The 12287-nt window shown below is 45.8% G+C and overlaps 1 protein-coding gene across 3 annotated transcripts; it reads left to right on the forward strand.

Annotated features, from left to right (window-relative positions):
• Positions 1-1260: 1260 nt before the first annotated feature.
• On the forward strand, positions 1261-11786 carry TENT5A (terminal nucleotidyltransferase 5A). Of its 3 annotated transcripts, none has more exons than XM_079971189.1 (3): positions 1261-1665; positions 4326-4899; positions 6441-11786. In XM_079971189.1, exons 2-3 carry the CDS (start codon positions 4414-4416, stop codon positions 7218-7220), a joined length of 1266 nt encoding a protein of 421 aa, XP_079827315.1. In that variant the 5' UTR covers positions 1261-1665; positions 4326-4413; the 3' UTR covers positions 7221-11786. The 3 variants fall into 3 exon arrangements, with proteins under 3 accessions (XP_079827315.1, XP_079827317.1, XP_079827316.1); XM_079971191.1 differs by having other exon boundaries at positions 1261-1647; positions 4332-4899; XM_079971190.1 differs by lacking the exon at positions 1261-1665 and adding an exon at positions 3545-3843.
• Positions 11787-12287: the final 501 nt, after the last annotated feature.

Below are 12287 nucleotides of genomic sequence, written 5' to 3' on the forward strand. Positions count from 1 at the left end.
GAGCTGAGGGGGTGAAAGTTTCAAAATGAGAAGAAACGCGCGTGGGAAAGGGTCTGCTTTCTCCGCGTTAACGGCCTGCAGTTGGGACAGTGCTTGCGCGTTTTTCTTTCCATTAAGAAGTAAGAGGGAAAGAGGAACAAAAGACTGAACGCAAACTGAAAATTCAGAGGCTTCCTTTAATTTTGTAAAAATAATAATATTGCATTGATATCCCCGCCTTTTTCTCCAAGGAGCTCAAAGTGGCACACGTGGTTTTCTCCCTCCTTATTTAATCGCCTCCCCCCCCCCAACAATCCTGTTGTGTTGAAAGGCAGGGCTGACCCAAAGTCAGCCAGTGAACTGCGGGGCCCAATGGGGATTTGAACCCTGGTCTGCTAAAGTCTGACCACATTTGCTATGATATATAGAGTGTCCCCTGCTTCACTGCTCTTCCTTCCACAGGCCAACAACCCCTTGGCTGCAGCTATTAAACTATGTTTTATGCTCAGTCCCAGATCGCGTGCGACTAATGATAGGAATAATGCCATCCCTACGCAACCACAAACTCTTCACATATCAAGCAGGGCAAAGGTAGCCAATATGCTGCCATCCCCCGACACTGTTGGCCACCATCCCTGACCACTGGCCATCATCATCAGGATGGGGGGGGGACGCATCATCACATTGGGCTAGCCCTGGTTTCGGGCGTGTGGTCCAGGCAGCATCAAGTCATTAAGCTGTGTTGCCACAGCAGTTTATAGTCCACTACAAACGCAGGCGAACTTTCACAGCGAAAGCCTGCAGCTGCCTCGCAGTCAAGGCCTCCTATTAAAGACTGATGTTGCCCATCTCTCTCTGCAACCCCACGGATTTTACAGAGAAACCTTCCCGGAGTAGCAGCCCGAGCTTGCGTTGCCTGCTACAACCTAGTCCCAAAGGCAGCGGCGCTTCCTCCCGCCGACCGCTGCTAAGTGGGAAGGGGGGGGGAGAGAGGAAAGGCCTTCTTTTTCTTCTCGCCCCGCAGCACAACGAGGCTCCTAAGACGCAGGACCTTCTCGCAAGCGCCTGTGAATAGGCAGCTCTTCTGTGCGTGGGCGTGTTTCCTCTCCCCCTCCCTCCTTCCCTCCCACGGCTCATTCACTCGGAGCTGGCACGCTTACGCTGCTTCTCGAGCCCTTCTCCGATTGGCTCTTCACCCCAGGGGCCTGGAGGAGGAAAATAAAGCGTCACGGCCAAACCGGCGCTGATTGGCCAGGCTCTTCTCACATCACAGGCTTTAGGAATAGCCCTGCAGCTGTTGCTGGAACGTCAGTACCTGTGACGTTCTATCTGCTCCATTCCTATTATTGCTCCTCCAGCTGCTGCTGCTGCTGCTGCTGCCGCCGCTGTTTTCGCTCACCCCCCCTCCGCGCCTCTCTTTAGCCTTCACATTCCTGCGAGAAACGTGACAGCCACCTCTTCGACCATGCACGAGTCCTCGGCCACCAATCCTGCTCTGTCATGCCTCTAAAGTCCTACGCACCAAATATATAAAGAGGAATCGAATCTGCGCAGGTGGAGTCTCTGGGAAATCGCGCTTTACCCCTAGATTGCTCAGATGTCAGATTATTCTGTGGTCACGCTCTGAAGAATTAAACCGCTGGGAGAGAGAGAGAAAGAGAAGAGTGAGTTTATATATATAAAAAAGTGAGTTTATATATATTTATATATATATTCCCCATTACCCATTGTGCATGCATGATCAAACGCAAACTTTTTTTTCCAGGGACATTCACAACTGCGTAGCTAACCCTCGTTTAACGACCTTTTGGGTTTTTCCAGTAGAAAAAAGAAAGTCTAGCAGCAATAAAAGGGACCGGTTCTCCAAGCAGACAACCTTTGCATTATATCGTGTGTTTTTTGCTGTGTGTGCTGTAGAATCCACAGGAAGGAGAATCTGCTCCTTCCCCCGCGCGCTGCTTGTGCGCAGTTCCATCTCATAGGTGGAGCGGAAGGCGATGGTTCTGCCATTGGGCTGTTAAATCCACGGCGTACTGGGGAGCCACTTTCAGAGAATAAAAACGAGAGGGGAGTAGGTGACAACATTTTGGATTAGGCCAACTTCTTCCTGTGAAATGACGTGCTAGCTGCACAGCACTACGGATCTGGCCAAGTGGAAGGTGGTCTAATAAAAAGCTGGCACCGCTATTTTGCACTTACTCCTGTCCTTCGCAGCAACAGGTGGTGGTGAACTCTGGATTTCTTCCTAGCCAGTTCCTGCAGGCATTTTATTATTTCCAGTTGCAAATCAGGGCTTTCTTTGCCCAGGATTATTGCTTCGGGTATATCCAGAATCCAGTCCCAAAACGTCTTGACCTCCCCTTACCCTTACTTCACCGGGGTATTTTTAAGGACAGTACTTGGAAGGTGGTTCTGATTGCCAGGCGCACCTGCATTCTACCTTTTATTCCGGGCGGGGGAATAATGTCTGGGCCTGGGTGTCCCCCGCCACTCCAGCTTTCTTTAAACGCCGCCTGGGAAGCTGTTTCCCACTTTGTCCCGTGCTTTACAAATAGCTTCAAAAACCAGAAGGCATCGCTGCTTCACTAGCCTGGTGCAGCTGGATCCTTCTCTGGTCCCCCGGGCGCTGTAAAATACTGAGTACGCCGTGTTCAGATGCCTGTGACCCCTCCCCCCTTTTTGGCAGTTTCTTTTGTTCCATGAACATCCACGGGAATCTTGCCGCTTAAGGTGCACAGCGCAGCCACGCAGTGTCGCCTCCTACTCCTTTCTGGACTGCTCTCCTGACAATTCAATAGAGAGAAAAAGCGGCGGCGGCGGGGTGGGGGTGGCCTCTGTAGAGTAAGTGCTTTGACAACTGGAAGCAGTTAAAACAAAGCCGGATACCAGGATCTCTAGAAACCCACAGAGCTGTTTTCAAAATGGTTTTTTTGAAAAAGGAACCACCCTTTCTCAGAGACCCCCGGCTGGCTATTTATTAGTGCGAAACGTCCCCGGCTCGGCAATGGATTCCATCCCTGGGTGAAAATGTAACCTACCCCTCCCTCTCGGCCTCCCTCCCGTTTCAGCTCGACACAATCGCAAAGCACAGACTCAGCAGGGAGAGCCAGAGAATGTTCCACATGCAGGCTGACATAACTCCCACCCCCTGTTCCTGATCGAACGCCCGCGGGTCCCTAGTTGACTTGATTTTTTTTTTAAAAAAAATAAAATAAAAATTGCAGCCCTTTCGCCTACAGAGCCGCCCCCGCCAAACCCTCAGTGTGCCACTTTTTTTTTGCCAGCTCCCTCCAGGATGTTCCAGCAGGATCCAGATCCTTCCAACTTTCACCTTTCTTCCCTTTCCAGAAAGGAGAGGATTTGTTTGGCACGGGGGAAGAGGAAGCGGCTCTAGAAAAGCGGCTGGGGAAAGCATAGGGACCAGCTGTTTATGCAAATATGAAGGGGCGTGTCTGGAAAGGCCTGGGCGAAGGGGGGGGGTTAGGAAGGGAAGGAGTAGAAGTGTCCCTATGCAGATGAGAGGGGCGTGGGCAAGCGGAGGGTGGCTCGGATCCCCGGAAGAGCGAGAAAGCCCATATAAAAAACTACAGAGGACATTCCCAAGCAGAACCAGCAAAAGCTCTAGAGGCGACCTAAGGCTGCGCAGGGCGAGCGGGAGCAGCTCCGGGGAAAGCGCGATCCCTGCTAGCTGGGCGGAAGAACCGGGCAGGATTCCGGAGGAAAGCTTTGCGCCAGGCGTCTCCTTCAGTGGCGCAAGGGGTGCAGGCTGCCTGCCCTCGCCATCCTTCGCTGCTATCCGTCAGAAGGGCAGCTCGATCACACGCGCGCGCGCCACACGGCAGGTGATCAGGAGCAAGCCCCCAGGTGTGTATACTGGCGGATAGATCAGGAGCGGGACGGTGAAAACACACTTAAAACTGCATCCTGTTCCTTCGAAACGCTGAGTCCACTCCGGGAGTCGTGGCTTCACTTGAAAGCGCCGCTTAGCTCAGCCAAAGCCGCTTTCCGGGAAGGGAAGGGGGAGCAGGGAGCGCCGGAGAGCTGCTGAGATTCTCCAACCACTTCAGACCTGTTAAGAGGAAGGGGCTTGAAGATCCAGGGCCATAGCTACGGGGGGGGGGGGGGGGACTAGCCGGGTTTTTTTGCCCCGAGTGAAGCCTCTAGAGGGGCGCCACTGAGACTCCCAGCGTATGTGTGCGTAAATACGCGCGCGGGGTGTGTGTGCCAAACTGGGTGAAATAAAGCTTACTTTCGCCCCTGTGAGGATCGCAGTCTTCGTCACAAGCTATAAATTCCTGATTTTTTGCTTGCCTTTTTTTTAACCCCTCCCCCCGTCCCGCTAGGAGTGGAAGAAGAAGAAGAAACTCCAGCAAAGGAGGCCTCTCTTTCTCTCCATCTATTTGATCCGCTCCAACTTGCAAACGGCGCTGGACCATGGCAGACGAGGAAAACATTCTCAGTAGCAGCACTAGCAGCAGCTCCGACGGCGCCGACGGCGACTGCCCTCGGCAGGCTATTGCCGAGCCGTGCCTGGGTTGTAGCGAGAGCAGCCGCTGCAACGTGCTCAGCTGGGAGCAAGTGCAGCGCCTGGACCGCATCCTGAGCGAGACCATCCCGATCCACGGCCGGGGCAACTTCCCCACGCTGGAGATGCAGCCGCGCCAGATCGTGAAGGTGGTGCGCAGCCGCCTGGAGGAGCAGCGCATCGGCGTGCGCGATGTGCGTCTCAACGGCTCGGCGGCCAGCCACGTCCTGCACCAGGACAGCGGCCTGGGCTACAAGGACTTGGACCTCATCTTCTGCGCCGACCTGAAGGGAGAAGCCGAGTTCCAGACGGTGAAAGACGTCGTCTTGGACTGCCTGTTGGATTTCTTGCCGGAAGGAGTTAACAAGGAGAAGATCACCCCGCTCACCCTCAAGGTAAATGGAAGGCGCTCACAGTCCCCGGCCGGCTGGGAGAACCTCTTTTCTCGCTTCGCTTCTGCCTCTCCAAAACGGGCCGGCACAGAGCAGCGCAGGCGGACAGAATGGAGAAAGCGCAGCCTCTAGGACAAGCTAGCCCTTATTTTAGATTGCAGTGCAGCTGAATAAAAATATTTTTTAAAAATATTTTTTTTAAGGGGGCAGAATACACACACCCCATTGCTAAAAAAACAACAACCCCAGGATTATTCATGTACAGGTCCTCCCCTTAAAGCTTTTTGAAATACTAACTTGGCATGGTTCCTTAGAGTGATTCCTAAGTCTCTGTATGTGTGTACATGTGTATGTACAATATTTATAGGCAGTTATCAATGAATTCTTATTTTCTTTGTAAATGCACCCTGAGCCAAACTGAAGTACTTGGATTTATGCTAACTTAGCTCCATTAATTTCTCATCAGGCTAAGCTGTTTTAAATACAGTTACTTTCTTTTAATTGGTTTGTAGCTAGTACCGCTAGAGGGGCACGGTGCTCCTCTGTCTCCTTGCCCTGCATAGGCTGGAATGCAAAGGCTGGATTTGCTGTCAAAATACTCTAATAATGCTGCTCTGCTACCTGTCTTAAGTATGTGAAGAGCCTAGCTCTTTCTTCCAAAAAAATGTGCTTCGCTTCACTGCTTTGTTCTTAAACACCTTTGCAACGCTGATTAAGTGGCTTAATTAGCTACGGGGAAACTGGATTGCCTTGAATCAAGTAACTGTTTTAACCGATAGTGCAGTAAGGGCGTTTTAGATGGTTTAAAGGACCCTAATCCTGTTCCCCTCTTTAGATGGCAGTGTGGAATGAGCCAGCCCTGCTAAGTTTGGGGGCTGCCCTGCTCATTGTGTTGACATCCACCCCAAGGCCCTGCCTTGGTGGCCCCACAAATGTTATTCTAGATCACAGCAGGGGAAGAAAGGGTTGATTTCCCTCTCTATACTTGCTCTGGTTTTGTCTTGCCTTGTTTTGGGGGTGGGCAAGAGATTATGAAGGTTGAGATAATGTTGAAAGTTCACAGAATATTGGTGCAAGTTTATTTTTAAGGGAAAGCTACTAGTGATTTTATAAGATACAATCTGATTATTATTCTCCTTTGCATGTATGCTACATTTTAACCGCCTGAAAGAGTCCTGTCCCCTTCACTATATCTCTGTGTGTGCATGTTTGTTTAGCGCGCATCAATTCAATCTCTTTGGAGGAAAAGCCTTAATAAAATCCTACAGAATATGTCCTTTGTGCAGGACCATGCTACAAGCACTCCCTCGCCCTTTGGTCCTATGCAACTGCAGGTCTGCAAAACCGCATGCTAAATCTGTCCACAGTGTCTCTTTCTTACGCCTGGGCTCTGTAAATTTGCTCTGCTGCAAGCTAGGGCAGGGTGGAGCTGGGATCAAATGCAAATGCAGACTCTAAAGAGGAGGTGCTTTTATTGGTTTTCTGATCTGCTCCTCCCTCCTCTCTCTGTCCCCCCCCCCAACCCCGTGTGTTTCAAATTGTAGGAAGCCTATGTGCAGAAAATGGTGAAAGTGTGCAATGATTCAGATCGGTGGAGTCTCATCTCCTTGTCCAACAACAGTGGGAAAAACGTGGAGCTGAAATTTGTGGACTCCCTGAGAAGGCAGTTTGAGTTCAGCGTAGATTCCTTTCAGATCAAGCTAGACTCTCTCCTCCTTTTTTACGAATGCTCAGAGAACCCGATGACTGAAACTTTTCACCCAACTATAATCGGGGAGAGTGTCTATGGGGATTTCCAAGAAGCTTTTGATCACCTTTGCAACAAGGTGATTGCTACCAGAAACCCGGAAGAGATCAGGGGAGGTGGTCTCCTGAAGTACTGCAACCTCCTCGTAAGGGGCTTCAGGGCAGCCTCGGAATCCGAGATCAAGTCTCTCCAGAGATACATGTGCTCCAGGTTTTTCATTGACTTCTCGGACATCGGGGAGCAGCAGCGGAAGTTGGAGTCGTACTTGCAGAACCACTTTGTGGGCTTGGAGGACCGCAAGTATGACTATCTCATGACCCTTCACAGTGTGGTGAATGAGAGCACCGTGTGCCTGATGGGACATGAGAGGAGACAGACTCTCAACCTTATCACCATGTTGGCCATCCGTGTGCTAGCTGACCAGAATATCATCCCCAATGTGGCCAACGTCACGTGCTACTACCAGCCAGCCCCGTATGTAGCAGATGCTAACTTTAGCAATTATTATATTGCCCAGGTTCAGCCAGTGTTCCCGTGTCAGCAGCACACGTACTCGACTTGGTTGCCCTGTAATTAGCAGATTTAATAGGCTTGGTGGAGATTGTGTTTTCTGTCAAGCAAATAAAGGGGGGAAAGGCAGCACTCCCCACCTTCTTCTTTTTTAGAAACAAACAATGGGGTGTTTTTTGTGTGTGATGGTGGTCTGCTCTGGCTTCTCAGCTTGAGGGAAGCTGTCGGCTCTTCAGTCTAATGAAACAGAGAGTGATTTAGAAAAAGAACCGAAAGACAAAAAACCTCATTGGATTCTCTACCCCAAAGCACAGAGGCCTGTCATGAAAAGCAAATAGGTCCCCTTGAAGGAAACCAGGGAGGAGGAATGCTTGATGACAATATGGGTTGGTGACGCCTGCTCCCATAGCTATGGCAGAGTGAAAGTTGGGAAGCCTTTATTTTTTAAATGAATCTGCAAAAAACAAAACAAAACAAAAGACAAGGGAGGAAATACGAGTGGGGAAGGGAAGGGAAATATGCGTTCAGGAATTTAAAGTTAGATTCATAACACAGAGATATGTTGGAATAAGAGATATTTTAGAATTACTGCCTTTGGGGCATGTATTAAGTGCTGTCAGTGGAATGAACCCATAGAATGTATAGCTTGCTTGAATAGAAAGCTTTAAGAGAATCAGCTTGCTCCAAAATGGGGAAAAAAGAAAAAAAAGCAGTTGTAGGTGGGTACAGTTATTATTTTTTTAAAGAGAGAAACGGGGGGGGGGGGAGATTATGACAAATTTCACTATTTCCAGCTGTGTGCGTGCTTCACATTTTGTAAAAAAAAAAATGTGGAAAAGCCAGAAAACCAGCTGTAGCAAGCATCATATGCTTCAGGACCAAAGATTTCTCAGATAAGTTATCCAAGCAAGTAGAAAGCAGAGTAGACTATTAAAAAAAAGAAAAAGAGGAAAGATAAGATATTACTATATTTGTACATGCTAATGTTAAACAAAAGTGCCTGATACCTTTAGAAAATTTGAAGTGAGAAAAATATAGTTTTGTGGTTTAAACTTGCATTTTGTTTTTATCAGGGACACAAGAATCAAACAAACAAACAAAAAAGCTTGTGAATAAATGGTGGAGGAAATGCCTATTTTTTTTGCTGGCAAATACCTATATAAAGTTTCTATTGTTGGCGTGATGTTATCATAGGTACATGTGTGTATGTGTGTATATTGTTGTGTGTGTGTGTGCGCGCACGTGTGTATGTATGTATACATGCATACACACATATTTTCAATATGGTCTGGGAAAATGTAGCAATTTTAAGGAATGTTTTAAATAAAATACAGTGTGTTTTCCAGTCTGCAACAGGATATCATAATGCTGTGGGCACTTTGCAGAGAGTTATCCTGCACCAGAAAATCTGAATAAACAAACTATTCAGAAGCAAGATGGGATTCAAAGGATGCATTTGGTTGCAAGAACATAAACAAATCCATTGTTACTTGTGAGCCATACTAGTTTCAAACATTTCACCCACTGATCCTTTTGTCCCCTGTTTTGTACTGTAATATGGTTTTGACAGTTAATTCACTAGTACCATGATTGCATGCCTCTCTGATGTACAGACAACCATCAGAATGTGGCTCAAATGGATAGCTCCCTTGACAGCTAAAGAATATTGTATTTGAATAATAATTATTGACATTTAAAAAGAGCAAGCAGAATGCACTGTGCATTCCAGGACCACTAAAAGTTAGTAAATGTGAAATTGAACCATTATGAAGACTGTTGCATGGATTTTGGAAATCTATATTTTATATTACACACACACACACATTTTTATGCAAGTATTAAACAACTTTGGTTGTCACACTGCATTTTCCAGTTTAGTACTGTACCTTATTTAAAATGATTAATCTTTTGCATTGGGACAAATAATTTAATTTCCTTTCTCTCAAGAGACCTAGGGGAATGCTGGGAAATCATTTTACTGGGAGGGTTTTTATACCCTCACCACTGTAGTGATGATTATACAAAAGAATTTAACCATTTCTTCTTTTTTTCATCCAGCCACTTTTTTAAAAAAATTAAAGCAAACAAAATCTAACTTAACACCTCAGTCACAATCAAACACAGCGTTAAGTGCTCTTACGTCCGGAAACGTAAAAATCTTTGGGTTCCAGTGCTCCAAATCTGTGTTGGATTGTGGCCTACACATTGTTTTATTAATGCTAAGAAAGGAAGCCAAGGTTACAGTTTGGGAGAGGAAACTGAACTAAGCCACCCACCACTGCGGAATCAAAGGGAGAGAAATACACGCTGCACAGGGAAATGTTCAAGCAACATAAAATATTTAAAGGGGAGGGATTAGTAAACTGCTAACCAGGCAATTTAGCATCCCATTGTCCTAGCAAAGCTACTGGCAATACATTTGTCCCTTCCCTCATTATCCATTACGGAAGCTTTTCTATTCTTAACCATCCCTTTGTGTCTGAAGGTCAGTTTAACAGGACCCCAGCTTGTTTACTCAAGTCTCTTCCTTGTGAATTCTGCAGGAAATGTAAAATTAATTTCCATCTTGGCAGTCGGTCCCCCAGTCGTCACTTTTTGCTTGTCTGTTCACTACCCACAGCCTGCTTAGAAAATCACAAACCTCACCCTCATAACAAATACACATCTAGTCAGTGCTCAGTTACGAAAATGAAATGTCCTCTTTCCATTGGCCCAGCGAATCAGCAGGGAGATGTGCTTTGTCAAAATCAGAGTCTAGCCTGTTGTTGCTCAGAGGGGATTTCTGAGGGAAGCTGAGCAGAAGGCTGGAGCAAGAGGATCAGCTGGTAATGTGGTATGTCCTTTCCTACCACAGCTATTTTGCTGCAAATAAATGAGTCATCCACTATTGAAAAGGGTTTGGGGTATCTGGCAGTGCTTCAGCCACAAAATGCTGATAATACAGTATAGACATTTTTTCCCCTTTGGAGCAGCCTTTTCCCTCTTTTAAGAAAACCAAACACGGCTATTGTTAGTCTGAGGATTACAGGGTCACTGTCTCTCTTCTCCTCCCCCTTCCCTCTCGTAGTTCAGGTAGATAAACTCATGGCAAGCAGCAAATGGTTGCCTTGCATCACATGCCCCACAAGCTCTGTTCACTAGGTGAAATAGCTCTCTCTCTCTTTTTTTCTCTCTGCTTTAAGGAGCCAGCAATCTTCAGCCACTAACAGGGCTTTGTTGCATCTGGCTGGCAGTGGAGGTTGTTTTTAAACCGTCTGGTGATAGTGATGAGAAGATGCTTTGACTCTAGGTCAAAACTAAAATAACAGCATATTTTCAGAACGTGTTGGCTTCTGTGATTTGCAGACCTAGTCCTTCATATGGCCAAACAGCATCCCCCCTCCGATCCTTCTCCAATTTTATTAAACTAGCACATTCATAAGAAGAAAAATGTTTGTTACTCTTAGGATCTGGTCCTATTCATTCAGCAAAAGCTTCAAATGCATTTTAAAGAAACTAGGTTTTAAGCAACTAGCTTAAGATGTTGTCTTAATTACAGTCCTATGGTTTGTGTTACTGTTGGGTTAAATGTGAATCAAAGAGGAACTAAACCTCTTCTGATATGTCATTGGGAGATGAGGAAGGCAAAGACATCAGATTCTTTTTGAAGAACTAATAGAATCCGCAGTTTGTTATCGTTCGTTATTGTGAAACTTCAGTTGTCCGTGTCTGCTATGTGGACCTCAGGTGATTGCGTATCACTTTTATACTTATGTAAATATCACTCTCATTTATCCAAACATTTCATTCTCAGTCCTGGGTCATTCGGTTCAGATAATTGGAATCATACTGTGTATATATAATCCACAATATGCAAAAACAAAACAAGAAAAAAATGGGGAGGGGGGAATAAAATGGAAGCAGGATTCATATTCTCATAACTCTTTTTATTTAAATGCTTTAAGACTTGTTTGCTGCTATGTATTGCACAAAGTTTCATGCACAGCTTATAAATGCCTGTTGTAAGTGCTTTATATGTGAGCTGTATTATATTGAAGACTCATCCATTCTGAGAAAGCTTTAAATAGTTTGTGGAAAGAAAAACGTGTAAAGAAAAATGAAAATGAGATGGAGAGAAATATATCTATCTAATGACATATTAAGCACTTTTTGTTTTTTTCTTGGTTTTTTTTTTGTGCGTATTGCTTTCTGATTTCCACTGCGATGACAAAAATCCAAAATCCATGTACAGGTGTTTTCTTTTTTTTGGTTTGCTTTCTTAGCAAGCCATGATTATACCTAGTTAAACATCAGAAAGGTCTGCAGACTTCAGGACTGGTTGGATGTGGCACCACAAACTCTTGCAGTCTGTGGGAAGTCAAGTGATGCTGAATTTGTTCTCCTGTGGCATTCCGCGCAACTTTGGTCTTCAGCGAGACATCCTGCTGCATCAAACCTCTCCCCTTGGACTGTTCCTTTAGGAACTTTTTGACTCTGGGTTCTGTTGGAGGCTGAAACAAAAAGTGGATGGGAAACAGACACTTCTAACCAAGTAAAGCATTTGCTCCAGTGCTAGCGGGAACAGATTGTGAATTTTGTTTACAGCATCCAATATTTGGATTTTTTGTAAATAAAAATGATGTTATTTTTTCTATTTATCTGTGTCTGGTGTTTTCAGTTTCTCAGATAATTTCCGCCTTTTTTGTAATTAATGTGGTTTGACTTCCATTATAGAAAGAGCAATGGTAGCTCATTTTTGAAAAGCCGCTTTTTCATTGGGGACAGTATAAATCTGGGTTTCATCAGAAACATTTGAACCTTAGTTCCAGAACATTGGACAGGACATTAACTGAGTAACATAAATGTCAGAAGCATGAGAGTGCCAGTGGGCTATGAATCCTCACAAAACAGTTGGAAGTTTAGAAATAACATTGTACTTCATATGCAATGCAATCCTGTGTTTACACATTTATTCTTCTCCACTGTTATTTTCCTATCTTGATTCTGAGTATATTATTTATCCCTCACACCCATTAAAATGGAGAATCACTTCCATGATGCCAAGGATTTAAGGAAGGAAAGGATAATGCTGTAATCCTGCACAATCTTACACAGGTCTACTCAGAAGTCAGCTGTCATGGACCTTTTTCCACAT

This window comes from Podarcis cretensis (genome assembly GCF_951804945.1).
Source record: "Podarcis cretensis genome assembly, chromosome: 3".
Lineage (NCBI taxonomy): Eukaryota > Metazoa > Chordata > Lepidosauria > Squamata > Lacertidae > Podarcis > Podarcis cretensis.

Bases quoted from the DNA above. Each gene is read 5' to 3' on its own strand.
- TENT5A (XM_079971189.1), top strand. From the start codon at position 4,414: ATGGCAGACGAGGAAAACATTCTCAGTAGCAGCACTAGCAGCAGCTCC. The intron at 4,900-6,440 runs GTAAATGGAAGG...TTCAAATTGTAG, and splicing joins TCACCCCGCTCACCCTCAAG to GAAGCCTATGTGCAGAAAAT.